General features: G+C 38.4%; 1 protein-coding gene across 34 annotated transcripts in view; it reads right to left on the reverse strand.

Annotated features, from left to right (window-relative positions):
* Positions 1-19,651, reverse strand: part of SDG38 (SET domain protein 38) — a 40,325-nt gene extending 20,674 nt beyond the window's left edge. For 17 of the 34 annotated variants that reach the window (XR_016053048.1, XR_016053049.1, XR_016053050.1 and 14 more), the window contains exons 1-3: positions 19,303-19,650; positions 8,968-9,162; positions 6,271-6,326 (exon numbers count right to left, since the gene is read on the reverse strand). Coding sequence is in view for 19 of the 34 variants with exons in the window: in XM_020666264.2 (XP_020521923.2) it covers positions 6,271-6,326; positions 8,968-9,162; positions 19,303-19,566 (515 nt within the window). In the remaining 15 variants the exon portion in view is untranslated. Of the gene's footprint in view, positions 1-6,270; positions 6,327-8,967; positions 9,163-19,302 lie in introns of all 34 variants that reach the window. The other 17 variants (XR_016053054.1, XR_016053052.1, XR_016053051.1 and 14 more) reach the window with 7 other exon arrangements.
* Positions 19,652-27,219: the final 7,568 nt, after the last annotated feature.

Raw genomic sequence — 27,219 nt, forward strand, 5'->3', positions numbered from 1 at the left:
AGGGCGGATGTACCTAAGCGGGTGTCCAGGCAGGCTAGGCAGGTGCCCAGGGCCGTAAGGCCTTTTTCATTTTTTAAAATCGCCCAAAAGGGTAAAAGGGGTCATTTTGACCCCTAAGGTTGTATAAAAACGTTATGGGGTTTATTTTCAACCCCAAAGTGAAAAAAAAAAAAAAAAAAACCCTCAATATGTGAAGACCCCCAAAGTGAAAAAAACTACGGGCCGCCAAAGGTTCTGGGCACCCGACTAGGCGCTGAGGGCCAGGCAGGCCACTTAGCGTTTTCTGAAACCTTGCCAATATGACGACTGGTACAAGCTCTCCAGACTTGACTAATATATCAATGCTTATTCATCTGGCCAGGTCAAACATTCATGAGCAACAAACTGCATTAATGTAGGGAAATGGAATGAGAACAGAAAAACATCAACAATTCAGGGAAACATAGGCAATCCCTTGAAGTGGTCTGAAGTTCTCTTACACCAGGGTACACCACAGCAAAAAAGCTTCTGTCTTTTCAAACAAGTCATGTGAATGACCACTCAAGGGCCCCGCGCAACTCTTAAATAATGTTTATTAGTTGTTCAAGGACATTAAATGCCCATACAATCAATAAAATGAGCCCAAATTCCTAAGTTAATCACAAATTTATGATGACAATTTTACCCCTAATTATAACCCCTCTCTCTTTAATCTCTCCATTCACTTGTGATTAATATGCCCCAATCACATATGGCATATGAATCATCAACATCATTACAACATGAGTCATAGCAAATAGGCTACTGAATAGAAACCATGTAGAAGAAGATCAGTCATTACTATTTCTTGCCCAATTTTTACTTCCACTATATTGTCAATAAAATATCTTGCCTTAGCCAATCTAGAGACCAATACCAAACTCTTTCTCATGTCTGGAGCATTAAGAGTTTGCTTTAAGATCATGCTATTTCCAATCTCTAACTGAAGGGCACAATCACCAATACCCAATATTTTGGTCTTCTAATTACCTCTCATGAAGATATGCTGATCCCTTGGGACAACAGGCTTAAAGTTTCTAAAGCCATCCTCGGTGTGAGATATGGACAGTGGACCCCGAGTGAAAACACAATGATCCCTCCTTAGGGTCAGCTAGCATAGTCTCAACAACCACAAGTATGCTCCCTATCACCTTTGGGAGTCACATCCATCAGTACTTTGCAATATTTAGTTGTGACCAAACTGTTTGCAATTACAACACTGGGTGTTCTTTAACTACTTCTTTTTTTAGGTCCACTATTCCCCTTTTGATTATCATTTCTCTTATTTTTGCTCTTGCCCTTTCCCTTCTTTTTCTTGAATGAACCAGAGTTGGGTTTTAGATTTACCGTGTTCATGAAGTCATCGAAGGCTGCAGTATCATGGGTTGTCCTTCGATCTTCTTCTGCTTTAAGCGAGGTGATGATCTCATCCAGCTTTGGTGTGCTCTCCTACGCAGTGACGGCTGAGTTGAAAGCTTCCCAAGAAGTCGGTGTTTGAGTAGATGGAAAACTTGCATATTCTCATCTGGCTTTATTTGGACAACCTCAAGTTCTCGAATCAGCAATTTGAAAGTTTGGATGTGCTCGGCCAACTTTTCTCCTTTCATTTTTAAGTCAGAGTACTATTTCATAGAAAGAGGCTTTCTGGTGAGGGAAGGAGTAGCGCAATCCTTTTCGAATTTTTGGTGGATATCTTTTTGCAGTTTTTAAGGTCTCATACTCAAGAGCGTGGGAGTCATCCATAGCCATCAGAAGGAGATTCTTAGTCATGATGTTTTTACGCTCCCACTAAGAAGCATTTCCTCTTGGTTCAAGTGGGGGGTTTTCTATGAGCAACTAACTGAGCCCTTCCTCAAAGAGGACTTAACCTATCCTTCTTTCCAACTCGCATAGTTCTTTTCATCGAAGCTTCAGTTTTTAAAAGTGCAGCCATAAAGCCCTTGGCTGCCATGTCCTTGACTCAAGAAAAAAAAAAAATTGCTTAAACTATGGTAGTAAAAGGACTTGTTCTAATACCAATGAAAGTTGTGGCTATGTAGAACTCCAAAGTATAAATTCAAAACTTTTTTTATTAATAACTAGAATTTCTACTTACAATTGCCACAATATATCGTAGAAATAAAAAGTAAACCTACTACAATCTAGTATCTTTTGCTTTTAATGCCAAAATAAAATTTATTAAAAAAAGGTTGAATTCAAACTTCTGAAATTGCATTCTAATACAAATAGATTTTCTATAAATAAATATAAATCTAGAATTTCTAATCTGAAAATAAATAAATTAGACAGGGAAGACTTACTTCAACTAAGGTCACCCCTTTAGAACTTAGTACACCCCAAACCCAATTACCACACCTATGGTGCAGTTCTTGAACCTTTGGTCATGCTGAATTCTATATATTGTGAAGCTCCTCAGGCAAAGCCCTTTAAAGAATTGGGGTATGAGAGCATGAATTGGGTCTAGGGTTTTTCTGAACACTCTTAGGGTATGCCACTAAGTAACACCACCCTGCTACAACCTAGGCTGGGTGTGCTCCTTTCTCGAGGGCTAGGGTTGCGTACCAGCCTAAGAATCCTTGGATGGTGCGTGCTACCCTCTAAGGAAGAGAGATGAGAGAAATTATAGAGAAAGCTGAGAACTTCAAAAAAATATATATATATAGAGAAAGATGAGATGTGGAAAGGAGAGATATAGAGAGGCTACCAAATTGAATTGATGAAATAAGGGGTGACCCCCTAATTTATAGTTTTCAAGAGGTCTAGGAAATACTTGTCTTAACTAGACTTCAATTTAACCAATAGAATTCCTGAAAATCTGTGAGGTGAGAGAAAAATAAATCTGAGCCATCCATCCCAAAAACAACTATTATGATTTAGTGAGGAATTTTTAGGAACCTTATCCCCTAAGTCTTTAACCCATATCTGCTTCTAATGAGACTTCTATTTTAATTTCAATTCTGATTTAAGTAAGAGTCTTAGTCCAAGTAGGAATCCTAATCTAAAGAGGACTACTAATATAATAAGGATTCCTTACAATAAATAATATTTTAATATGAATTCTGATTTAAGTAGGAGCCCTAGTCCAAATAGGAATTCTAATCCAAACAAGACAATTAGGACTCCTCAAAATAAATAATATTGTAATGCAAATTCTAATCTAAGTGGGAAACCTAGTGCACGTAGGAATAGGAATCCTAATCCAAACAAGACTCCTAGTAGAATCAGGACCCCTTAAAATAAATAATACTTTTAACATTTTAATAAATATTTTGAATTAAATAGGGGCATCTCACTTTGTGTGTGAGACATGTGGCCCTTGTAGGCCCCATGTCACACCCCTATGTGGCCTACCCACATGGGGCAACTGAGCATGTGCCTACCCCCCCACAGCCACCCCAATGTTGATCCCACTCAAAACCAGGCCCTCACTAAATCGTAAAATATCAATTTTTCCATTTCTAGGTTTTTATAGCATAAAACAATTTTTTAAAGAAAATTCTAAAAATTTCTAAAAAAATTACATAATCACAGTTAAAGCTGAAAAAAATAGTACTGAGGTACCAAAACATTTCTAAATAATACTTAGAAATACATCTAGAAGTGGATCGGTACTAATGGGTCAAGAAAAATGACCATCAGGGCAGTCCACCCAAGTCAGAAACTGTGATCCATTACTAACTTCCCAAACCAACCCAATAGGACCATGACCCAAAGTAATCCGTAGAGGCTCGTGATTGGCCCATCAAAGTTGGCCAATAAATATTGGAACCACGATTTCAATATGTGGATTACAGGGCCCCCACCCACCACAAGAGCAAGTCAGATACACGTATCATTATAGTGGAAGGGGGATTCTCTCACATATACATGTACATCTCTACAGGGTTGCTTCCAAGAATGTGGCTGTTGTGTGTACATTCCTTGCGAAAATCTATTAGGGATTTATGGCCCTTACTCTCGCAAGCTTACAACCACACACAGGAGACCACGGAGTTCTCTTGGCCTACCAACCATCCTTGAGCATCTATCCGACCTCAACAAAGATGACCTTCTAGAAACCTTTAACATATGCTCAACAAGAAGTGCCTAAAATTCTGCCATGGAAGAGTCATAACATCCCATTCCCTCTGCGTACGATATAATCATTGAGCGCTCTGCATTGCAAAGGAGAACCACTATCATACTCAGCACCGGCTAATCAAGTGACCAACCATCTAGGTACACAATGAACAAAGAGCATTCAGAGCCACCATATGAACTAACTTCTCTCATTGATAAAATCAAGAAGACCATCTTGAGAAAAACGTGAGAACCCTGATGGCCCATTCAAAACCAAAAATCTCCAACACAAACCCTCAATTATATATTACAAAAATCACAGTGAAGTAAATGATCCACAGATTCCTCCAATTCCTACACAAAATATGCATATCCGGAAATCCCATGCCCTGGAGGCTAAGACAATCAAATTTCAAGGTCATAACCAGATATGACAAAAACCCAAACATGACGATGTTGTACAGTGCAGGGATGCTTCAAGTACCCGATGTATTGCCAATACACAGGTGCCAGCTGTAATGCCACGATAAAAAGATTTAACTGAGAATGCACCTCCAGTCTCCAATGACCGGAGCATCTCAATATCCCCCCTCATCAGAACACAAATTGGTCATTAGAAATTTGAAATCGTTGGTCAACTTGGTCCCTGCCAAAACCGAGTTGATCACCAAGTTGAACAGTTCCCATAGAAATTTGGGCAAGTTTTTCAACTTTCCAGTGACTAGGAATAAAAAGCAATGCTATCCATGATGGGGTTTGCAAATGGCTTGTCATCAAATTATAACACATGCTACCACTTTCTAGGTGACATTCCGATGATAAAATAACACTTAAAATATTAGATATGCATAAACTTAAGAGCACATTTAAGTTCATCCATAAAAAGCAACAAAAGGATGACTTGAGTTGACCAGATAGGTTTCCCAAGTTGAAAATAATTTTATTCACTGATATCATCCTTCAAAGCTCTCAAAATATCGCCCAACTATGTGATCTCAATGTCATCTTTGAACCAGTGAAACTTCAGGCACCAAGTCACCATACTGGAGTTCCATTCATAAAAATTCACACATGCTACCAGTGGATTTAGTACAAATCCAAGGAGATTGGGAAAAAAACACCCTAAGAGAACATTTCCATACCAATTGTCATGCCAAAAGCTGATGAACCAACTGTCTCCAACCCCAAATCTGATGAGGCAAGAGAGAGTTTTACTTCACGCCCCTTCTTCATGCTCCAGACACTCTCACTGATGGCCTCATCCTTCTAGTCTTCCACCCAAACCTTGAAAACCCATACCTCACTTTGACCACCATGGTCCAAAGACTACCATCATTCTTGACCAGCCTTCACAACCACTTCCCCATTAATGATATTCCATTCTCAGATCTTCAATCTCAAAGTGTTTGTCAAAGGTTACAACATCCAAAGCCCTCTCATGAATGCACATTTTACAGAACAAATAAAGAGAACTTATTTTACCCAAAAATAAACATGAAATTATACTTATGATTTGCAAAATATGTTGTCACCTCCTATCATAAATCATGTGCCAAAGATGAATGAAAAAGAGAAACTTAGAATATTATGGTATTTATAGTATAATATAGTATATACATAAATTATAGTAGTAGATCATAGCATAATTGTATATTGTGTATAGTATAGCAGTTATTTATAGTATATATTATAGACTATATTGTATAGCACGGTCGGGATTGAGATCCCAATAATAAGCATTGTAAGGACGGTGCTCCCTATTATAGGGATCCTCTAGCCTTTTATGTTCCCATACTTCCGATCTCCCAATAGCCCCCAATCCCAGCTACTATATGCCAAAGGACAGTTATGCCTCTGACATGTATAATCAACACAAGAATGAGTGCTGATAGACAATCATTATTGGCTCCCAAGTCATCTGCAACTAGCACATTCATGTACAATTTATTCTGAAGACTCCGTTTTCTTTTGACACTTGAATTATTTTGATGTCTATAACAGAAGGGACATCTAAGAAATCGATCCAACTTAATTAAAGAATAAGAACTTAAAAAAAGTGAACCACATAGAATTGGCAGTCCTGAACCAGATTGAATACAAGTAGGCTGAAACATAGAGACAGTAGGAACGGATAAAAACATTTAAAAAGGCAGCCAATCTAAAGTTCTAGAACAGAATTGTTAGAATACTTACCTACAGTGCTCATCGAATGTTGACCAATCTGCTCGTTTCTCAATTTCAAAGAAACCCTAATAAGACAATATTAGCCCAGAAATAAATCAATGAGCTGATTCAATAAAAATTGCCTCAAAGTTATAACATATTTCCACTCTGAGTCATCTGATGTTATGACTTTCATGGTTAGCTCTCAATATTAATTGATAAAGATTTTTTCGAAGGCCATCTTTCCATGTTAATATGACTATTGCAAGATAAAGAAAAGAGCCCTATACACAAACCAATTGGAGACCGTTTGTAAAAGAAAATCCATCTAAATACTGCATTTTAAAAGAAAAAAACTCATTTTACCTAATTCTCAGTTAAGGTGACCCATAGTCCATGATTTGTGACACAATGAGATCAAGTGCAGAATCATCCTTCTTCTAGAATCAATTAAAGTTGGATTGTATAGAATGTGTTTGCCCTGTTTCTGAGGTGAGGAAGTTCATTGCTAATTGCCATAATGCAGTAAACTGACACATATAATACAATCACACATAGACAGACCCATGTGTATGCATGTACATGCAAGGAAAACATCCAAAGGGAGCACCAGATGGGGCTCACAGCTAGAAGTCTCTCTGGAAAAATGAGATGTGCAACGTATTAAAAACCACACAGTACAGAAGTTTTTTAAAACTTTCTTGAGGTCTTACTTTAGTTGTTCATTGATGCAAATACATGGGATGTTTGAAACAAATTGTCCAGTGGACAAGAAAATGTGCTGCTCATTAAATGGCAAGCCACCACCTATGATTTCTAATATCCATGCAAACTACATCACAAACACAACTTGCTCATTTACCTTGTAGGCTTATCGGCATGGGCAGTGGTTTAAAGATGCATCTGCTTTCCTAAGCAAACAGAGATTGACAAATCTCTCTGATCAAGTCTTTTTAGATTGTATAAGATGTAAAATAAATAAAATCCATAGGCCCATATAGCAGCATTATTAGAGTCCATTCTTTCAATCAATCGTTATCTTAGTAGTTCATGTTCATTAAACAACATCCACTGCAGTTAAAAAACTACATGTGTCCCTACTGTGCATATAGCAGGTGCATTTGAGGTCAATATCTCAGTTAAAGGAGCACAAATTCTTCATTCTTGCACAGTAATACACTGTCCTTGCTTAGGTAGTGATGGGATGGTCCACTGTCTTAGTGGTGCTGATAACGAATCAGAATAGACCCATTCGAATCCAAACAGATCTAACAAGAAAGATCACAAATTGCGTTCAACTGATTCAGCATCCATCTTACACCTTAAGCATATGTTTGGAATTACCATACCTCGATTCACCAGATGATCATGGGTAAGCACATTTTCTAACATCACTAGCCAAGAAAAGCTTGAATTTTGGTAGGGCCGAGCAATTTCCACATATTGCAGATCTGGTTTGTTTCCTCCACTCCAGGCAGAGTCCTGTTTAACTGAGATGCTGCCTTGATTACCTGGGGCCCCAGATTAGTTCATCCTCACTGTTCGCTAGAACTATTGTCTGCTTTAGTTGCTGCAGCAGCATGGCCATTTCCAATATTTCATGATCTTTCATACCTTTCCTAAAGTTTGGTTTTTAATCCTTAACCACGTACAACTTATGCAGCAGAGACTGTTTTGTTCCCAGCAAGCACAAAAAGTATGGGTTATTGTTTTCCAACCACGCTATACCCCAACCACTTCTCCAGCAAAATATTCTTTTTACCCTTTCCAGTCTTGATTCTGATGTTATTGAGAAACAGGGATCTGCAATCATTGATACCAATCCACACCCTTGACATTCTTCCTCTAACTTAAAAATCCATAATAAACCAACCCCGTCCATCCGAGCTATACTTATTCCTTACTACTTGCTTCCACAGATGCTCCCCTTGTGACGTCATTCTCCACCATCACTTTGCTAACAATGTTTTCTTAGTTTCTTTAATCTTCCCACTTCCCAACCGTCCACTTCTAAACGTTGTTGCCAATGTTTCAAAAAGCGGACCGCCCAGCACCTACCTAGGTGGTTTTGGGGGCCTAGGCGCATCGCCCAGGCCTAGGTGCCCAAAAAAAGCAGATATCCCTGGGCACCCGCCTAGGCGGCTGCCACCCCGGCCACCTAGGTGCTGCCTAGCGCTTTCTGAAACACTAGTTGTTGCTTTTCCCGAGGATACCAGTTGATCCTCTTCTCTTCTGATCCTTCCCACAAAAATATTCTCAAGTTTTTATCTATTTTGTTCAATTGATGAGGTGCTTAAAACAACAACATGTAGTACATTGAGAGGTTGGGCAGCATTGACTTGATAAGAGTTGTTAAGTTACCAATCAATAGGCAAGCAAGGCCTATTCAATTGTAGACATATGTTGTATCTATGCATGTGTGTGAATATTCATATTCCTGAAGTAAAATATGTCAAAAATGTACTTACAAACAAACGTATAACGTATATATTCATCCACGTTTTGCATGTATGTATGGACAAATGCATGTAGGTATTTAAGTATGTAGGCACCCAAACTTTATGTGAAAATATAACTTGAAGTTGGAAGAAACAATCCCCAGAAGGAAAATTAAGTTCCTTCTCTAATGACATGGCATGGTATTAAAATTAAACCAAATCAGGACTCTATTATGCATGCATTTTACTATAAGCAAAGAAACATGCAGCTGCATTCCAATTGAAAAACCTTTGAATGTTCTTCACATTCCACGCTACAAAAGCGAAAACTTCTATCAAGGCCTGAAGACCCAGGAGATGATTCATTACAAGCATAATGTGCAGTAATAGGCTCATGCAAGAGTGAGATCTCTTCATTGGACATGCTACGCCAAGAGGATGCAGATGTTCTCATCCCCACGCACTTCAGGCAAAAATAGCAAACCTGAAAATGGATAAAAGAGCTTCAGAGTGTGCAAAGTATGAAAGCTAAAATTATGTTTAGATCAAAAGATTTACAAAGTAAAACTGCTTATGAGGTATCTCTATGACATGATTTATTTATAAAAGAAGATTATAAGCCAGATGAGAGGAACTCCGTTCTTACATCAAATAATAGTTTCATTTGGAAGTTAATATAGAGTACACAATGACTATAGACTGTATTGCTGAAGGCATAAGGTGAACAAAATGTAACCTCTACAAAAAGGGGAGGATACCCCTAATACACCATAACATAAAATACAAAATGAAAGGCCCCTGATGTCTAAGGATGCATGCTGAGATTTTATATTTAATGCCTGCTGCCATGAGGGGCATCCCATAGATCTGCATAATATGAGAGCATTTATGAAGGACCGGGCATATAGTACATTTTCCACAAAATTAATGCTATGCCATCATTACCCTCTTATCAAGATTCAAACTCAATACGTCCTGTCCAAGAGAGTCATCTTCAACAGGCATGTGCTTCATGAATGCACCATGCATAAATCCGAATGCCTATCAAGAAAAATATGAGCTTCAGCCCACCTGAAGTCATGGACATTCAAAGGATCATCACATATTATAATTTCATCCCATTTGCCTTTCTTTAAAATAGTAATAATAATAATAATAAACCTTTCTTTGGAAGGAGCTAATGAACACCAATAAGCTTTGCTTCCCTGAGTAGTCATCGAAGTTAAGCTTTCAAATTGATAAAGATGATTAACACCAGATGCTTAACTCAACATTGCAAACCTAGTTTAGGCCCAATGGCTTTGAACCAGTGGTTTAAAAAACAGATCGGTGCCCCGGATCGGGCACCCAAAAAATCCATCCGGATCGGGAATCGGTTGAATCGGTCTAAATAAACCTTAAAAAAAATTATTAAAAATCATTATAAATGTTGTTTTTAGGAATCCAATAAGAAATAGGGTACTACATTATTAACTTTCATTTTTTTCATCAATATGTGGATATTGAGATGTTCTTTCCTTGTATGAACTTATGTTAACCATTAAATTTACATCACACAAAAAAAAACTCATAGAATTATCACGGATGAAGAATGGATTAAAATAAAGAATGGATTAAATTGTAAATGGACTACAATAAAGAATGGATTAAATTGATGAAAAAATAGCCACAAAAATCTTGAATTGGCAGAAAACCCTAATCCGCTAAAAAAAAAACCCAAATTACTACAACCTAACTAGCTATAATCCAAAATTATTACAACCAAACTAACTATAATATTATATACTGAATTGAAATGGTTGGTTTACATTTTATAATTATTTTATTATAAAAATAATAACAAATCCAAAATATCTTACAATATCATCTAATTTAAAATATATTATTGACAACTGTAAGAAGAAAAATTACATTACATAATATATAATGCAAATAAATTAATACATAAAATAAAAGATTTCGTAATCAATGTAGAAATTATTAGAATGGTACCAATTTTCGAAATAACACTTTAATTTTTCAAAAATCTAATTTTTTAAGTTTCAAAAGTCAAATTTGTTTAGGTTTCTAGAATAATTGCAGCTCAAATGCGTGCTTGAAAAACATGATACTTGTTGTATTATTTTTTAGAGAAAATATCTCCATAGACCCCATTTTCAACTTTCATTTCTCCATTGACCTTAGGTTGCAAAACCTATCTTACTACATAGAAGTTCACACTATTATATCTCCTAACCCCCAAACAAACCTAGAAAAGACCTGGTTTCTGAACCCCTCTCTCTCTTAACGTGATCCCTCTCTCTCTCCCCCATCAACCTCCCAAACCCCTCTCTCTCTCTATCTCCCACCTCACCTGCTCACAGGAAACCATTTTTGGCCGGCCACCATTTTGGCAGGAATCTTGACCGAGATTTGCAGGGAGAACCCACAAATTTCAATCTTTTTGGCCGGCCACCATTTTGGCCGGAATCTTGACTGGAATTTGCAAGGAGAACCCACAAATTTCAATCTTTTTGGTCGGCCACCATTTGGGCAGGAATCTTGACCGAGATTTGCAGGGAGAACCCACAAATTCCGATTTAGGGTTTCACAGACTGAATCTTTTTGGCTGGCCACCATTTTGGCATCTTGATCGGGATTTGCAGGGAGAACCCACAATTTTTTGGTTTAGGGTTTCACAGACTGAATCTTTTTGGCCGGCCACCATTTTGGCCAGAATCTTGATCGAATTTGCAAGGAGAATCCCACGCCCTTGGCGATCTCGGCAACCTCGTCCTGCCTCCTCAGCCCTAGCAAAGAGTTCCCCCTCTCGATCCCCTGAACTATCTCCAAGCGAGAGTCAGAGTCTTCGAGTGTTTGCCTTTGAAGGGCCAATGCAGAGGTGTAGCAGCTTATAGCATCGTCATAGTGAGAGAGGGCAAAGTGCATGTCACCCAAGCAGATGAGGCCTGAAAATGAGGCATGGGCTAGCTCTAGGTCAATTCCTAAATCAAGAAGAGGATTGGAGGAGGAAGAGAGGAAGTGGTTCACAACTTGAATTGCTTCTTCATAGTTCCCATGCTCCATCAATTGTTGTTGTTGTGATGTTGTTCTTCTTATGGCTGCCTGGAATTGACAGTACTTATCATCACTCACTATCTCCTCCTCCATTACCATGCCTGATGTTAATCTTCTTAGGAGGAGGAGAGCAGCTGCAGGATGCTGATGAAGTCGAATGCTTGAGATTCATTTCACAGCGTTCATGGATATAAAAAAGCGGCCAAAACGCAAGGTTTCCGGTGAGCTCCTGGACAGTCTAGAGAGAGAAATAATGAGGAAAGAGTTTGAAACACGCTAGGAGAGAGAGTTAAAAAAAAAAAGTCTTTTTCAATTTGTTTGGGTTAAAAGTTGGGATAAAAATAGATAAAGTTATTTGGGGGGTTAGCAGATAGGTTTTGAATTTTTGGGTTCAAGAAGAAATGCAAGTTGAAAACGGGGTCCATGGAGATATTTTCCCTATTTTTTATTTATTTTTTGTTAATAAATACTTGTTGTATTACCTTTTTTTTTTTTTTTTTGACAAGAAAAATAAGAAGACGGTGCTGCCCAAGTAACTTTTACTTTTTTTTCAAGGTAAATTTATTTTATTGTTATAATTTTTATTTTTTTGCCAAGGTAACTTTTTTTTGTCAATGTAATTTTTATTTTTTTGTCAATATAACTTTTGTTTTATTTTTTTGACAAAAAATTATTTTTTGGAAAGGTAACTTTTTTTTTTGGTATGTGGTTAGAGAGAGACGCATGCGTTTGTTAAAGATAGAGAGAGACGTTTGTGTTTGTTAAAGATAGAGAGAGAAGAACGTTAGTGCGTTTTAGAGAGAGAGGAACTTTTAACATTAACTTAGAGGGAGAAGAGCGTGGGGATTTGGTGCAATGTTGGGCATTGCGAATTGTCCCACATCAAAGAGATGTGGGGCAAAAAATGTGTATATAAAGGTTTGCAATAGCCCCCCTTGCAAAGGGTTGGTTAAAATGGGGGCTTCCTGTTTGTCCGCACGTCGGGGCCCGCGAGGCCCACGATTTGTCCACGTGCCTGGGCCCATGGAGGCGGACGATTTGTGATGTCATCAGCATGATGTCATGTGATGGATTGGCTGATCTTGTGACCCCGTCATACAGGCGATTCTTGCCGATCTGTGACATCATACGGGCGGTTCACTGTTCAAAACCGACGATTCCCCTCTAGAACCGGGCGATACACCGTTTTACATAGGAATCGACACACGATGACCGATTTCCATGTCAATTCGGGCGAGTCCGTTGCGACTTGCCGATTTTTAAAACACTGCTTTGAACCATATCCCACGAAGAATCTTCTTAGTTCCACCAAATGAAGAAGTTGGTTTTAAAACCATGGTATGCATCTCTCAACATGGTCTTTCTTTACTCTTGACCTGGTTTCTGTGAACCCTAGGATTGGAATTTGTGTTGGATGGAACTCACAAGTTTCTTGAAAGAAAACAACAGAAAAGGAACATAATTACACACATGTTTGTGTGTGGCCACCTGATATGCATAAGATTGACATATGAACTAGACATCACTATTCAATAATGTTTGGTGCAAATGGGAAGGAAGGGTAGGGTGTCCTCTTTTCAAAGAAACCTTAGGTGCAGGAAGTCTGATGAACAAAATGTATAATGCTAATAAGCCTCGGGTCAGAATTCATTTCACCCAACTCTCATTTACCAAACAGGATTATTTGGTACGATACCCGTGGATTTCTCATTGAGATATCCCTTTCCACCCAAGATATTCCATTTGGGGGCCCAACTTGCGTGGCAATTATGGTCCATCTCACCCTCCAAGAGCCTTAGCACTTGGGCAATTGGCTGCCTAGACAAGGCTCTCACTGGGAACACTTGCACAACCATGGTATTAAGCTTCAAACCTATGTCATCTATACTGAAACGCAAAGCAAATGGTGGACCATTTGCTTTGGCAATGTACCTACTCATGCTAGGTTTGGTGCTGCTTCATGAACCTAACAGATTTTGTGTTTGTTTGGCCATGCCTGAGTCAGTAAATGATCTCCTATGTTGAAAGAGCTCCCTCCTTTGAAAGCTCTGCCTCCCATATTTTCTATGGGATCAATGGAAGGAGAGGAAAAAAATAACTTGATTGGGGTACAATGTCAAAATAATTGGATAGACAATCCAAGCCAATTGTTCCAACCCCGCCCCCACGCAAAAAAAAAAAAAGCCACCACCATTAAATAAATAATAAAAACCAATAACAACTCTACAGTTAGTGTTATTAAACTACATTCTAACAGTAGCTCATTTGGGGTACCCTAGATTGTCCAAGGAGGATGGGGTGTTTAGAGACTGCAATGACAACAATGGCACCACTTTGAAATCCTTTAAGGGCCCTGCAGGCATATGTCAGTCCAATAAAGCAAAGATGATAACCTTATTGACAGGCTTGAAACTATTTTTCTCTGGAACACTTATGGCCAAAGGTGATTCACTTAATATGATGCTATAGGCCCTCGCCCTTGGTGAGAGACTCCATATCCAAGGCGAGATGTTGCTTCTTCAGCATGTACACAAGGAATCCAATGGAATCACCAATAGCCTCATCAAGGAGAGACAATCTCACATCTTCACATATTGACTAGTTATAAGTGTATCTAGACTCACTTGATCTCTTCAAATATTTTTCTTTTGTCACCTTTATTTCCTCCCACTTTGTCCCTTCGTATATTCCCGTTTGTATGGGATCATTTTTGAGCTCAACAAGATCTAAAAACATGGTTATATATCTCAAAAAAGAGTTGCTCTTAGAACCCATAGCTGAATCTCAATGCGCCCACGTGGGCTGAATTATCCAACCCCATGGTTGTGACCATTGTTTAGAAACTTGGTCAATCCTACTCATACTCACCTGAATCACACAGAACAAGCACCCGCCAGTTCTAGATGTTCTTGACCCAGATGATACGAGTCTTACCAAGTCTGACAGGATCTCACCAACCCTTGACCGAGTCCGTTCAAGTCTTTGAAAAAACCAAGGAATCCTGACCCGTCATACTTCAGACTTAGCTAACCGATTCGGACCTTTTGAGTTCTGTGTTTTTAAACATTGATTGTGACCCATTTACAACACCTGTTAGGAGGTGCAAGTTAGTTCAAGTGGAAGGCTAAAAAAAGGCAAGAGGTAGGTCCAAAAAGGACATGGTTGGAAGTAGTGAGAAAAGATATGGAGACTTACGGCCTCACTGAGGGTATGGCCATTGATAGCGCAAAATCGTGGACCACGATTAGTGTAGCCAACCCCAAATAGCAAGGTAAAGGCTCTAATGATGATGATGGTGATTGTGACCCATGTAGATGAAACTATGACTTAGACTAATGGTCGTTATCTCATGTCATCTGGGTTAAGTCAACCTTGGGACCCATCAGGTCAACTCGACCCAGGTCTTGGACATGCCCCCTAGGCCCTACAAGTGAAGCACTGGTCCAGGGGATCTGAACCCGACCACGTCTAAGTCCATTCCTGTGTTGGATCCCCAGTTGGGTTAGGTTGATCCAAGGGAGAACTGAGGTCAATCTGGTGGGTAGGTCCAAGTCGACCTAACCCAAACCAGGTCTAGGTAGGGGTCGACTGACCCGAAACAAACCGTAGGCCGTGGATGTCTCAATAAACCTCAAGTAGAGTTTTTTTCTATTTGTGATCAAGTACCTTGAGTAGTGGTTGTGAACCTTAAAATGTGCAATAAGAGCATAGGATAACAAGCAACATGTGAAAAAACAAAATTGTAGGTCGTGTTCATATGTAGCCTCACAAACTCGAGAAAGGTTGCAAGCCTCGAGATGTCCAATAGGGGGCTATAGTTTCAGGCAATACAACCTTGGGTGGATTATGGCTAGGTTTGGATTCCCCAAATGGATAATCTTCAGGAAATATATCCATCTTTTACTTGCTAACTGTTATCTCCCAATGGTTCATAATTTATAAGTCACTGGATGTTTGTTAGTATATTACCTTGAGGTAAGATTCCAAGGACCTTCAATGAGATTTTATGTTGTGTTTAAGGTATCCACAACTTCTTTTTTTCCATTGGTGGCCCTTCCAAAGTAAAAAATATTTCTATTGTCTTTGGGACTATAGCTTATGTGGCTTGTAACTTGCTAGATGTTAAATGCATGGTACATATTAACAAAGTCAAAGTATAGAAAGAAATATTACATCACATGACAATTAGAGTAGAATACCAAAAAGGTAACATCCTTAAATCTTCTAGGATAGGTTTTTAAAACAAACTAGTATGTTTATTTAAGAATCTTCAGATTTCAATAAAAATTTGTGTTACCCAAGCCATATTAAAGTTTGAGGATTTTTCCTTAGTATGACTAAGATGGATTCTAAAACCATGTGTTTAAAAGAACATGGTTTAAAAAAAGGCCCGACTCAGTGCCTTGAGGTGGCTGAGGCCTTAGGTTGCTTGCCTGCGAGTCAAGGCCCCTCTAGATGCCATTCTCTGCAGGCAGCACCTTGACAAGGTGCCCGCCTTGGACAGTTTGTGTGTGTGATATATATATATATATATATATATATATATATATATATATATATAAAGAGAGAGAGAGAGAGAGAGGCAGTACACCTTTAGAGAAGCATCGGGAGCCTTCCTGCTCTTCAGCCAAGTAAATGCAACTGCCTGGTGTAACTATATAGATGCAGTTAATGATCATAAAGGGCTCACCATCACCAACCTAGACATCAACCTGCTCATGTCCACCTCCAATATAGCCCCATAACGTCAAGAAATGTACCACTTTCTCTAGAAAATGACACAGTCTTCTATGGAACCATCTCTTCATAAGACCCAACCAATGTTCATAATCATCCTCTTTTCTTCCAACTACAAACCCTCTCTGAGATCTCGTACATCGTTTCAGCCCATCACTCACAGTATTTCAAAACCCCTAATCCTCTCACCATATCTCCCATCCAATAATAGCACTAGCTCAAAGAATATATCATATAATACCTCAAACTATACCTAAAGTGCTTCTCAAGAGCCCTATTAAACACAACAATATTATCTTTCAACACCGATCTATCACTTGATTCCTAAAGCATCTTCTAGAACATTCTTTTTAAAGAAATGTATCTTCTAGAATATTCACTATATAAGCTGCCTCCAGACTTCTAGAAATATCATATATCGGCCCCCTATTCTATATAGGACAATTAGTACAATGTACCCCCTCCTTTTCTTCTAATACTCAAAAATACCCAAAACACCATCTTTCTATCAATAAAAACCTCCTGTCAAATTACCCGATCAAGGGTAAATAATTGACCTATGCCCACTGAAAACAACTGCCATTAATTCAATCGATAAGTCAACCAGTTCCATTCCCATATAGCGAAATGGGTAGACCCTCCCCCATTCATCTTACCAAGTCATGCAACCTTTTAAATGATTGCCTCCCTAGAGGGTCGGTATGGATCCTACCCCTACCTGTTTACCATCCACTCATCCCTTGGTAGAATCTTGCATATAGAAAATAAATCCCATCATGAAGCTACAATTTGGAATAGCACGCACTTCATTTCATGTACCAACCACTTTTGATGAAAAATGCGCCAAGCATTCTCTTCGGTTGCCACCCATCCCTTCCAATCATGCCTTCGCCATTATTGGAATTGAAACTGAGATATTGATGCAAGTTCTTCCCTTCTGAATCAGATAGATTCAGATCTGAAAGAGGATGAAAATAAGTTCATTTAAAATTGACTCTTTGTTTTTCTATTACAGGTGTTCCAGAAATGTCCGCGATCAAATAAATACCTCTACCAACGAGTGGATCAAATGTAGTTGGAAAATGGAAAGATTTGTACAAGTTATATGTTTTCCTTTTTAAGAATGTTAACTTTATATATAAGATAAAGATTTACAAAAGGACCAAAAAAAATGGCATCCTACAGCATTGTACAAGTTGTACGTTTCGTCACCATTTTGTGGAAAATCGTTTCACAGTTCATTTGAAGGTCAGACGCAAATTGAAAGCTAAGAAATGGCAATTCTAAAGATCACCAGGGGGAAATAGAGATGTCTCTTATATTACCCGTAATATGTGGAAGTGTCGACGTAATGTCATAGAGTCATTCGATCTGAGTGTTGCATGAAGAACATAAGCCAAATGACAAAATGGGGAGACCTAGGATGTAGAAAATCATAGGATGAGTGATTCGACAACCAGAAAACACGTCACTACATCCATAGGAACCCTTTTCCATGCAATCTTCTTTTTTCTACATCCCTTGCGATAAAATCTCCAAGACCACTTTTGCTATGGCTTGATAACATGAGAGTAATGGCATGACTAACAAACATCCTTTTTCCACCACTAGGACAGTAAGTTGGCCATAGATCAACCTCACCCCCACCCCCACCCCCACCGCCCCCCGCCCCCCCCCCCCTCAAGTCAATTGTTGCTTAAATCCTTTCCTGCCCCAAAGGCGATATTTCTCTGCTAGCATGACCATCACACTACGTCAAACACCATTTTCAATTTTTCTGGAAGACTTCTTCTAGGAAAAAAGGACCAGTAAGTCCATAATCAAGAGACATCTTGAATTGCAAAAGCTGCACCTCTGAATGTCCTTGACTTCCTCTGCCGTTAATACATGACACCTTCATTTCCTATGTTTGTTGAATTAGTCCCCTTGCAATGGATCTAAATTTTATGCAAGGAAGAACCCCATCAATAGAAAGCAAATTAAATATCCGAGGTTAACTATCTCCACTTATAGTCCCTTACTTTCTTCAAGCAATGAAAGAAAAAAAAATGGAACAGTCACTGTTGGCAGAAATTGATTGGAAAATATGCTAAAACCTTGGGAATCATAAATGAATATTTGTATATAACCAAAAAGAAGATAAATGATATAAGAAAGTAAATACAACAAAAATGGGAGAGAATTGGAACAAAATGTTACACAATCCAAAGTAGCTACAAGCTTAGCTTATATTTAGGCAAAAGAATTGAAGTGAAAATATGAACAGAGTAGAAGAAAGTATTCAATTCAGGGTATCATGTTTTTGCAAACCTTTGGGGCACAAGAATATAGCAAATCCTGAAATCATGCACCTTCGTCATGCTCTACAATGCATAAAGGAGTAATGTCGTGACAAAAGTTTTTACGTAGAGAAATAAAGCATAACCAGGTACATTCACAGAAAATAAATGTTGTTTTCTCTTGAAGGGATTTTCTTCTCCCTCATGACGATCTATACAAAAGGGCAAGTGTGAATCATGAGCATTGACAGTTCAAATTATATTTAGAATAGACATGTATTACATCCAAATCATGTGTACTTTAGGTACACAGGCAGCCATCAACCATCCATACCACACAAAGGAAGAGAAGGGCGGAGATGAATCACTCTAAGTACATCACATACTTTGAACAACAACAATATTATTTTTAAGACCAAAATGTAGCACTTATCCCTATGAAATGAACATTCTTAAGCAGCGAAAAGCACAAGGAATTCAAAACAAAATTCCTTCAAAAATATATACAATTCAAAACCATTAAAAAAATGTATATATAATCACTTTCACACCTTGTGGAGGTACGCGGGGGAGGGATGCGCGACCACAGGCTGCGCCTTGTGGATAAGATCCCCTAAACTGATTTTTCTGGTTGCAAAAATCCCCCTGCCTGCTTTCTCTGTGAATCCCACTCGAATAGGGGGAGGAAGGGGAGCCATGGCTTCTCCTTCTTGTCCTTGGTTTGTGGAGAACCATAAAACTCTGGTTAGGAAGCTTAGACTCCTCTTGTCCTTCATCAGAAGCCATTGTCGACGCGAAATGTTGAGCGGTGACATGGTTGTATCATATATCCAAATGGAGCAAGGAGTTTCAGGAGATGGTTTTTAAGAGTTCAGTGGTTAGGGATTTGCGCCGTGGCGCGTATGAGTTCAATATATAGTGTTTGGGTGGATATTGGGTCATGCCGACGGGTCGACACGACCGGGTCATGGTCCACTTGACTTTGACCCACCGTACTAGGTTAGGTCGGGTCTGGGATGAGTCCAACCCCACCTCACCTGCTAGAGATTACATATTAGTATTGTATTGTATAAAATGTATAAAAAAAATTATATGTTTTTTATTTATGAATGAACACAAACCCGATCGAAGCTGGTTTGTTGGAATTGGGTCCAATTGACTTGGACCTGAAATGTGCCTGGATCTAGTTTACGTCCGATCCTTACTTATATGTAGTCAGCTCGGGTCTGGGTCGAGGTCGACCCACAGCCGACCTTCCTCCCCCTGATATTTAGAGTTTGGACTTCAAGTAACAATGCCGGGGCATGAGCATAGTAAGAACGATATACTATGATCCCTTAACCATGTGCAAATGCAGTCATGAAAGTTATCACCATCCAAATAAGGATGATGATGGATTTATATATATATATATATATATATATGGGAAAAGATGGTATTAGCCCACTAGCTTATATGGACATATGAGCCCAACGTTTCTGATTGAATTTGGACCGATCTGACGATTACGAATGTCCAGTCGTATTTGAATTTTAATTTTTTTTCTACTAATCCAAATCACTTGAAATTTTAGATGATTGTTCATAAAAAATAGGTAAATCTTTGAAAAATATCAAAAAAATTATTTTACATGAAATAAATTAACTAAAATACCCCCGAAAATCTTTGGAGGGTATTTTAGTCTTTTTTTTCACGAATAAATTTTTTCCATTTCTATTATGTACACGTTGATGAAAAGAACACACAACGTGATCGTCAGATCGGCCCAGATTCAATCTAGGCTGTTAGGCTCATATGTTCATATGAGCTAGTGGGCTAATCTCATCTTTTCCATATATATATATATATATATATATATATATATATATATATATATATATATATATGTGTGTGTGTGTGTGTGTGTGTGTGTATGTGTGTGTGTGTGGTCAAGCCCTACCCTCGTGATCACATATTTCATACAGCAGGGGACTTGTTATATAGTATGAGAATTTTACATGTGGGGTATTGAGGTATAAGAAAGGTGATGACTTTAAACTTTTCCTCAACCTGTCCCAAGCCCAAGTAAAGGATGTGGTTATGCTAGAAAGACAACCAACATAAAACTTTGCTAAAACAATCCACAAATCTTGAATCTACATCGATTGCATATTTCATTGCCTCCCTTACTATGCAGGTTCTTAAGGACTTCATCTGTCTAGGTGATTGATGCACCTCTAAAAGACTTTATCAAAGTATTTCTTGAAAATGTAATCATCCGCTATTATATAATTTGTCTTGTTTTTAGGAATCCATGACAATAATCCTTGATACTGCAAATCCATGAATTTTTTTGGATTTCAAATATATAAGATTCTTAATTTCCTCCTATCCAAACAGGCCCCTAAAGCTTTTATGTCTCATTTGTTGGTTCCACTGCGCTCTTTACTGTACCTATAGACGACCAGCATGTGTGGTACCACGGTTTTGGCCATGTCAAGTCTATCTCATTAAGTTGCAGCACTTCTTGGTCTTCTTCTCTTCACTACTTTTCCATTTTAGGAGGAAAGGTATTCTGCTTATTTCTTTATATGAAATGGTTGCATGTTCACTTCTAATGGGATATCAACCACAGATGCCAAGGTGGTTACATGTTACAAAATTATTATTTTAAAGCATTTCATTAATTTTTTTCACTTTTCTTGATATGTGTATAGTTTTTCATCTTGATTTTTCCAATTTTCTAGACTTGTCTTATCTTAATCTTTTTGTTGAGTTGGACTTACTGACCATTAGCAAATAGTCGGGAATAACATGTAATTGTTCAGTTTATGCTTGAATGGCGTTCTCGAGTCCCGTTATAAGGAACTCTACTCTTATATATGGCTCTACGGGGATTATCACCGTCATTTTTTAACATAGGATACATAACTAGCATCAACATACAGTTCCCAGATTGGGTCTTCAATGATGACAAGGTTATCAATAGGCAAATCTGTATTCACTAGCGCATTGCGAGGTAATACTTACTTGGCTAAGTGGTCGACAATTGCTTGCGCCATAATTGACTTTTAAGTGGTCGACGATTGCTTGCCCCATAATTGACTTTTATGTGGTGTATTCAATCTCGAACTAAATTGGATGCATTCCCCATTTACCTAAGCATCCATTAAGGCCGGATTACATACCATTTTTTTTTTTTAGGTGAATATCTCGAATACAAAATTGGAAATATCCATATTGGGTATCACTTGTTGGTGTGCAACAAAATGAATTGCCCCAATTTTTTAGTAGCCCACAACAGTGAAAGCAATATTTCTCAATTGTTGTGACCATACTACTATAGCTTGCTCCCACTCTTCTTCCTTTAATGGAACGTGTATAGGAAGAAGGCTTATCATGGGCAGGCGCCTCAATTTTTGAGTTCTCCACACAAGCGTGCAAAGCAATGTTTTTCAATGATTCGGATCATACTGCTCATGAACTGCTCCCATGTTTCTTCTTTTATATTAAATAGAAACAAGGCTTGTCATAGATAGAAGGATTAAGAACCGCAGCATTTACCTGGTAGTCTCCTTGGAACTTCTGCTCCCATATCAAAGGTTTGACCTTCTTCAATAAACTATTGAAGGTTGCACGCTTGTTTTCCAATCGAGGGACAACTAGGGCTGGCAATTGGATGGTTGGCCTGGCCCGGCCTAGTTAACTAGCCCCAAAACTTGAGGGCCGGACCACCATGGCCCAATGACAAGGTCGGGCTGAACTTGGGCCAGGGCCTCTTTGGCCTTTTCAGGGCAAAGCAAGGCTGGGGGTAGGCCCTGTAGGGACTAGGGCAGGCTCGAGCCCGGCCTATTGCCACCCATAGAGACAACTTCTATGTCCCTTTGGCAAACGATGAAGTTGGATATCTTTCATGATGCGACCCCAAAAGCATAATTTTGAAGGTTCAAAGCAAGCTAATATTTGGTTCAAATCAAGCTAATATTTGAGTATAACCTGGTTGGGTAGTCATTTCTAGCCTTAGATTTGCTGAAATGTCATCAACATAATTTTTTTTTTTTTTTATGTCCATCATATTGTGGAATATAAGGGTCATAGCTCGCTTGTAAATGGCCCCAGTATTCTTAAGGCTAAAGGGCCCTATAACATGTCCCCTTGGCGTAGTATATGTATATGTAATCTTTTTTGCCATATTGATTTGATTGTATCCCAAAAAGTCATCTATGAAGAACAACATCTAGTGTTTAGTAGTGCTATTGACTAGGGTATCCATATTTGACAAAGAAAAGCATGCTTTGGACGCGCATTATTGAGATCCCTATGAGTCCAGGTCCGGGTCCAAGTTTTGGACCCAGCGGGTCTAGTTTAGGTCCAAAACCTTAGACCTAAGTCAGATCTAGGTCGGGTTTGAGTCCAGGTAGAACGACCCAGACCCAACCTGAACATATCCACACACAAACACACATGTATATGTATATGTATATGTATATGTATATGTATGTGTATATAAATTATTTTTTAACATATATAATATTTTGTTAAATTTGTCTATATATGTATGGTGTGTGTGCATGTGTGTATTTTTTGAATATTTTTTTAAAGGATTTTTTTTTTTAGGTTCTAGACTCTAGCCCGACCCAAGCCCAAACTAGGTTGAGTCTGGGTCCAAGTTTTGGACCAATGTGTCGGGTCCAAGTCCAAAACCATGGATCTGAATTGGGTCTGGCTCGGGTCGGGTCGGGGCTAGGTCGACCCGACCCAACCCGACCCATTGCCACCCCTAGAAGGGTGACAAAAATGCACAACACATATTCATGCTGCATATTTAAAAGAAATGAATAACACATTTAAGCAAAACAAACAATGCCTTGAGACATAGATGTATAGGGTTTTTTTATTTCTGGGTAATACAATCACCTATAGATACCCTACATCTGTTAGGGTATGGATATTTATATTGATATACATCATTATGAATACATACCAGTCTGGATATGTATCTGTATGGGTATATATCTCTTAATAAGATTATGTATTTCTTGATTATAATAAGATTAGTTAGTAATTATCAATAATTGTTAGTATCTATCCAGAACTGTTATTAACCGTATATTTAAACGTGGTCTTGTATATTCTTTATCAATGAATATACAGAGAGTTCTCTGAAGTATTATGAAATTCTAACATGATATCAATGCTATAGACTCTTCGACCTCATATCAAAGCTTGTCCCTCAGATCTGAGGTCTGACGTAACCTCTTTGCCCAGTCTATCAGCATCGAGGCCTCAAATTTGCTTGGGAAATTTCATTTTGCTTCCAGTAAACCTCTTATTTGTCGAGTTCTGTTTCGACTCTCTGATCAGAGCCCTTCAATCAAGTCGTGTTTCAACCCTCCAATCTGATATATCGAGTCGTGTTTCTACTCTCTGAGATTTCCCTGGAGAGAGTCACTTGGCATCTAATCTATCGAGTCATATTTCGACTCTATGAGATTTCCGTGGAGAGAGTCACTTGGTAACTGAGATTGCTGCTGAATCAATCATAGTTGATTGATGGCATCTGTTCGTATTCTAGCATGCAGATTTGCTGCTGTTTGTTTTGTGGTTAAGGATCAATCTACTCAAATTCATTGTCAAAACAAGTCTTGTATCACCCATCTGACTTTTGTTTCTACTTGGATATTTTCTCTCTGGATTCTTCAACCTCAGATCTGAGGTTGGGAACTGGCAGATATTGAAAGAAAGACCTCTATGATCTGTTACCAGGGAATACGTTTTTTTTTCTTCACTCATTTCTTTTGGCAAAATATCACTTATATGTGGTCTTTATTATAATAAGATAAATTTCAAAATAAAATCAGCATAACAATAAAACCAAGATCTTAATAACTTGATGTCATTGAAACAACCATGCACTATGCTTGAGAATAAAGATAAGATTGCAAGAAACAAAAGGAAGAGTGCCGGAAATTACCTCAACCGGGCTTATTACACCATACATAGAGTCACCACCTTCTAATGGCGCGGGATCAACGGTCTAGCTTCAATCTCGAAGCGAGAAAGCAAATTTCGGCCCAACCACACCAATGGAACATGAACCCCTTTGATCATAAACTCAAACTCTAATTGAATTCTGTTAGCAACCTAGTTTGAGAGAGATGAATTCTCTTTTTGCTAAACCCTAAAACGCTTAGCCATAAATCCATATTTGAGAGATAGAAGAGAGAGGAACTCAATGACTTAAACCCTTAGGTTCTTTCACAATGTGGGAGAGAGAGATCAAACGTGAGAGAAAGAAACTTTCTTAAGAGAGAGAAATAGAAAGATAAAGTATAGAGATTTGTTTTGGTAGAGACAATCCATTTTTATAGGCTTTGAATAAGATTAGGGTTTTTTAGGGTTTCCTTTGGCTTGCCTCTTCTTGTGAGATCGGACATAGACCGTCGATCAAGGGTGACTTGTGAGGTGAGAGATTTAAGCCATCCATTCCATAGATAGGTCATCAACATTATGGAAGATGCATGAACTGTTATCCCCTTTTTTTAAACTATTTTTTCATCAATAGAAATTAAATAAATTAAATCTAATCAAAATATTGTGCATACCATAAAATAGCACAAGTCTACTCAATCTTTCCACAAAATCTTTCAAAGATATATCAAATCAATATTTAGTCAATATCTTCCAACCATATAGCCACATGTCATAGCACCAAAAAATAGGAAAGAGAATAAGGGTGGGGCGTGCCACCCAAGGAATGACTCATGGGCCCCAACTTCTAAAATATGACGAGCCCATATGCACAATGGAGCTCCATGATAGTTATATAGATATTTAAAATTAATAAAAAGATTTTATAATATTATTTGAATATTTAAACAATTGTAAAATCAATACCTTTAATTTCATAAATCCAAAAATTATAAATAAAATATCCAGAGGCTCATAAAAATTTAAATAATAATCTTAAAATAATTTTCATCATAAAACAAACATAATTAAATTAATTTGATGGGAAAATGATCCATATGGTTTAGGAATCAACAATCATGGGGCACTCCACTTTCAACTGTGGACTACAAACCACACTTGCTTTATCAGAACGACCCAGTGTTTCCCATAACTCACAATCCAAGCAGGTGCTCCTTAGCGGGTCACCAAAGTCCGGCCGATCAGCCAAGGGATCACAATCACAGTCTGTGGATTTTAGGTCCTCCCCTAGAGACAAGTCAAGGTCACCAAGACCTTATGCGACCACAGCTCTATGACGCATAGGGGTATGCGACCACAACTCTATGACGCATAGGGGTATCTCTCGCACATGCATACGCTTCACCCTAAAAGGTGGATTTTTGGCTTTCCCAAACGATCTATCGAAATACATGCCGTGTGATGGTACATAGATGAGGTTTTGACCTCTGTCTCTGTAGGCCACCATCACACACAAGGGTCACACAGTCCCTCGGCTCACTTATTTGGGCATATTCTCTGACCTCATCAAGGGCTAACCCATAAACCATCATTGGTTTGTTCTTCATGCCCAAGTAACATGGGTTTTTTCCAACCGATTGGCTTAGATCGTTAAACACAGATCAGTATCAGCAAACCATCGTTTCTTAATATGGTCCACGAGGGACCACACTCGCACTGAGTTCACGTTCCACTAGATCATATCATTTTACAAGCACTCATAAGGCTTTTAAAAGCCACATAAACCCAACAGATCTAAGGTTGGGAATTTGCGAGTCGGGAATTGGTGAGTTGGGAACTGGCGAGTCGTATTACAAGTTTCGACTCATTCGTTCTTTGATTTGTTCCTTCGCTAGTAACTCATTCTCTCTCTAAATATTGGGTATTAAAATAGGTCTCGGAGTTTTGTTTGCTTTGGCGTCGCTCTGTCTTTTGAATTGACGTCTCTCTCAAACGTATGTTTCATTGTTCTGTCTTTTGAAACCTTGCATCATCATCTTCATACCTTGCAAATTTTTGTTGCATTGTTAAACCTCTATTACAAACTTCGGTTGCATCAATATCCCATCGTCCCTTGCAAGCAATGCAAACTTCCTGTGTTTACCTTGCATTGACTTGAGACAATGCAAACTTTTGTTGCTTCCAAGCATTAATAACTCATCCTTTGCATTAAACTTCTGATCTTCCGCAGTGTGCTCCAAGATCTCTTGCACGCTGGCTCTTAAATAAGAATAATAATAATATCTTTCGTTGGATTTGCAAGCAAGGGTCAGGAGTTGACTCTACGTACTGACTTGGACTTTTTGTTAAAGTTCTTTGACTTGGGCTCTTGAAATCTCTATCAACGAGGTGTGTTTTAAGAGAGGAGAAACATTACTTGACGAACAAGTTAGAAAGAGAAAGTGACTCTTTTTGAAGAAAAAGAAAAAGGAAAAAAAAAAAAAACCCTCGGAAATGATCTTTTTTTATGTTCGAGTTATCTGTTACTTGATCCAGATGTTTCGAATGCCTGTTTGTTT

This window comes from Amborella trichopoda, chromosome 3, assembly GCF_054954075.1.
Source record: "Amborella trichopoda isolate Santa Cruz 75 chromosome 3, AtrichopodaSantaCruz75HAP2 v2.0, whole genome shotgun sequence".
Taxonomy (NCBI): Eukaryota; Viridiplantae; Streptophyta; class Magnoliopsida; order Amborellales; family Amborellaceae; genus Amborella; species Amborella trichopoda.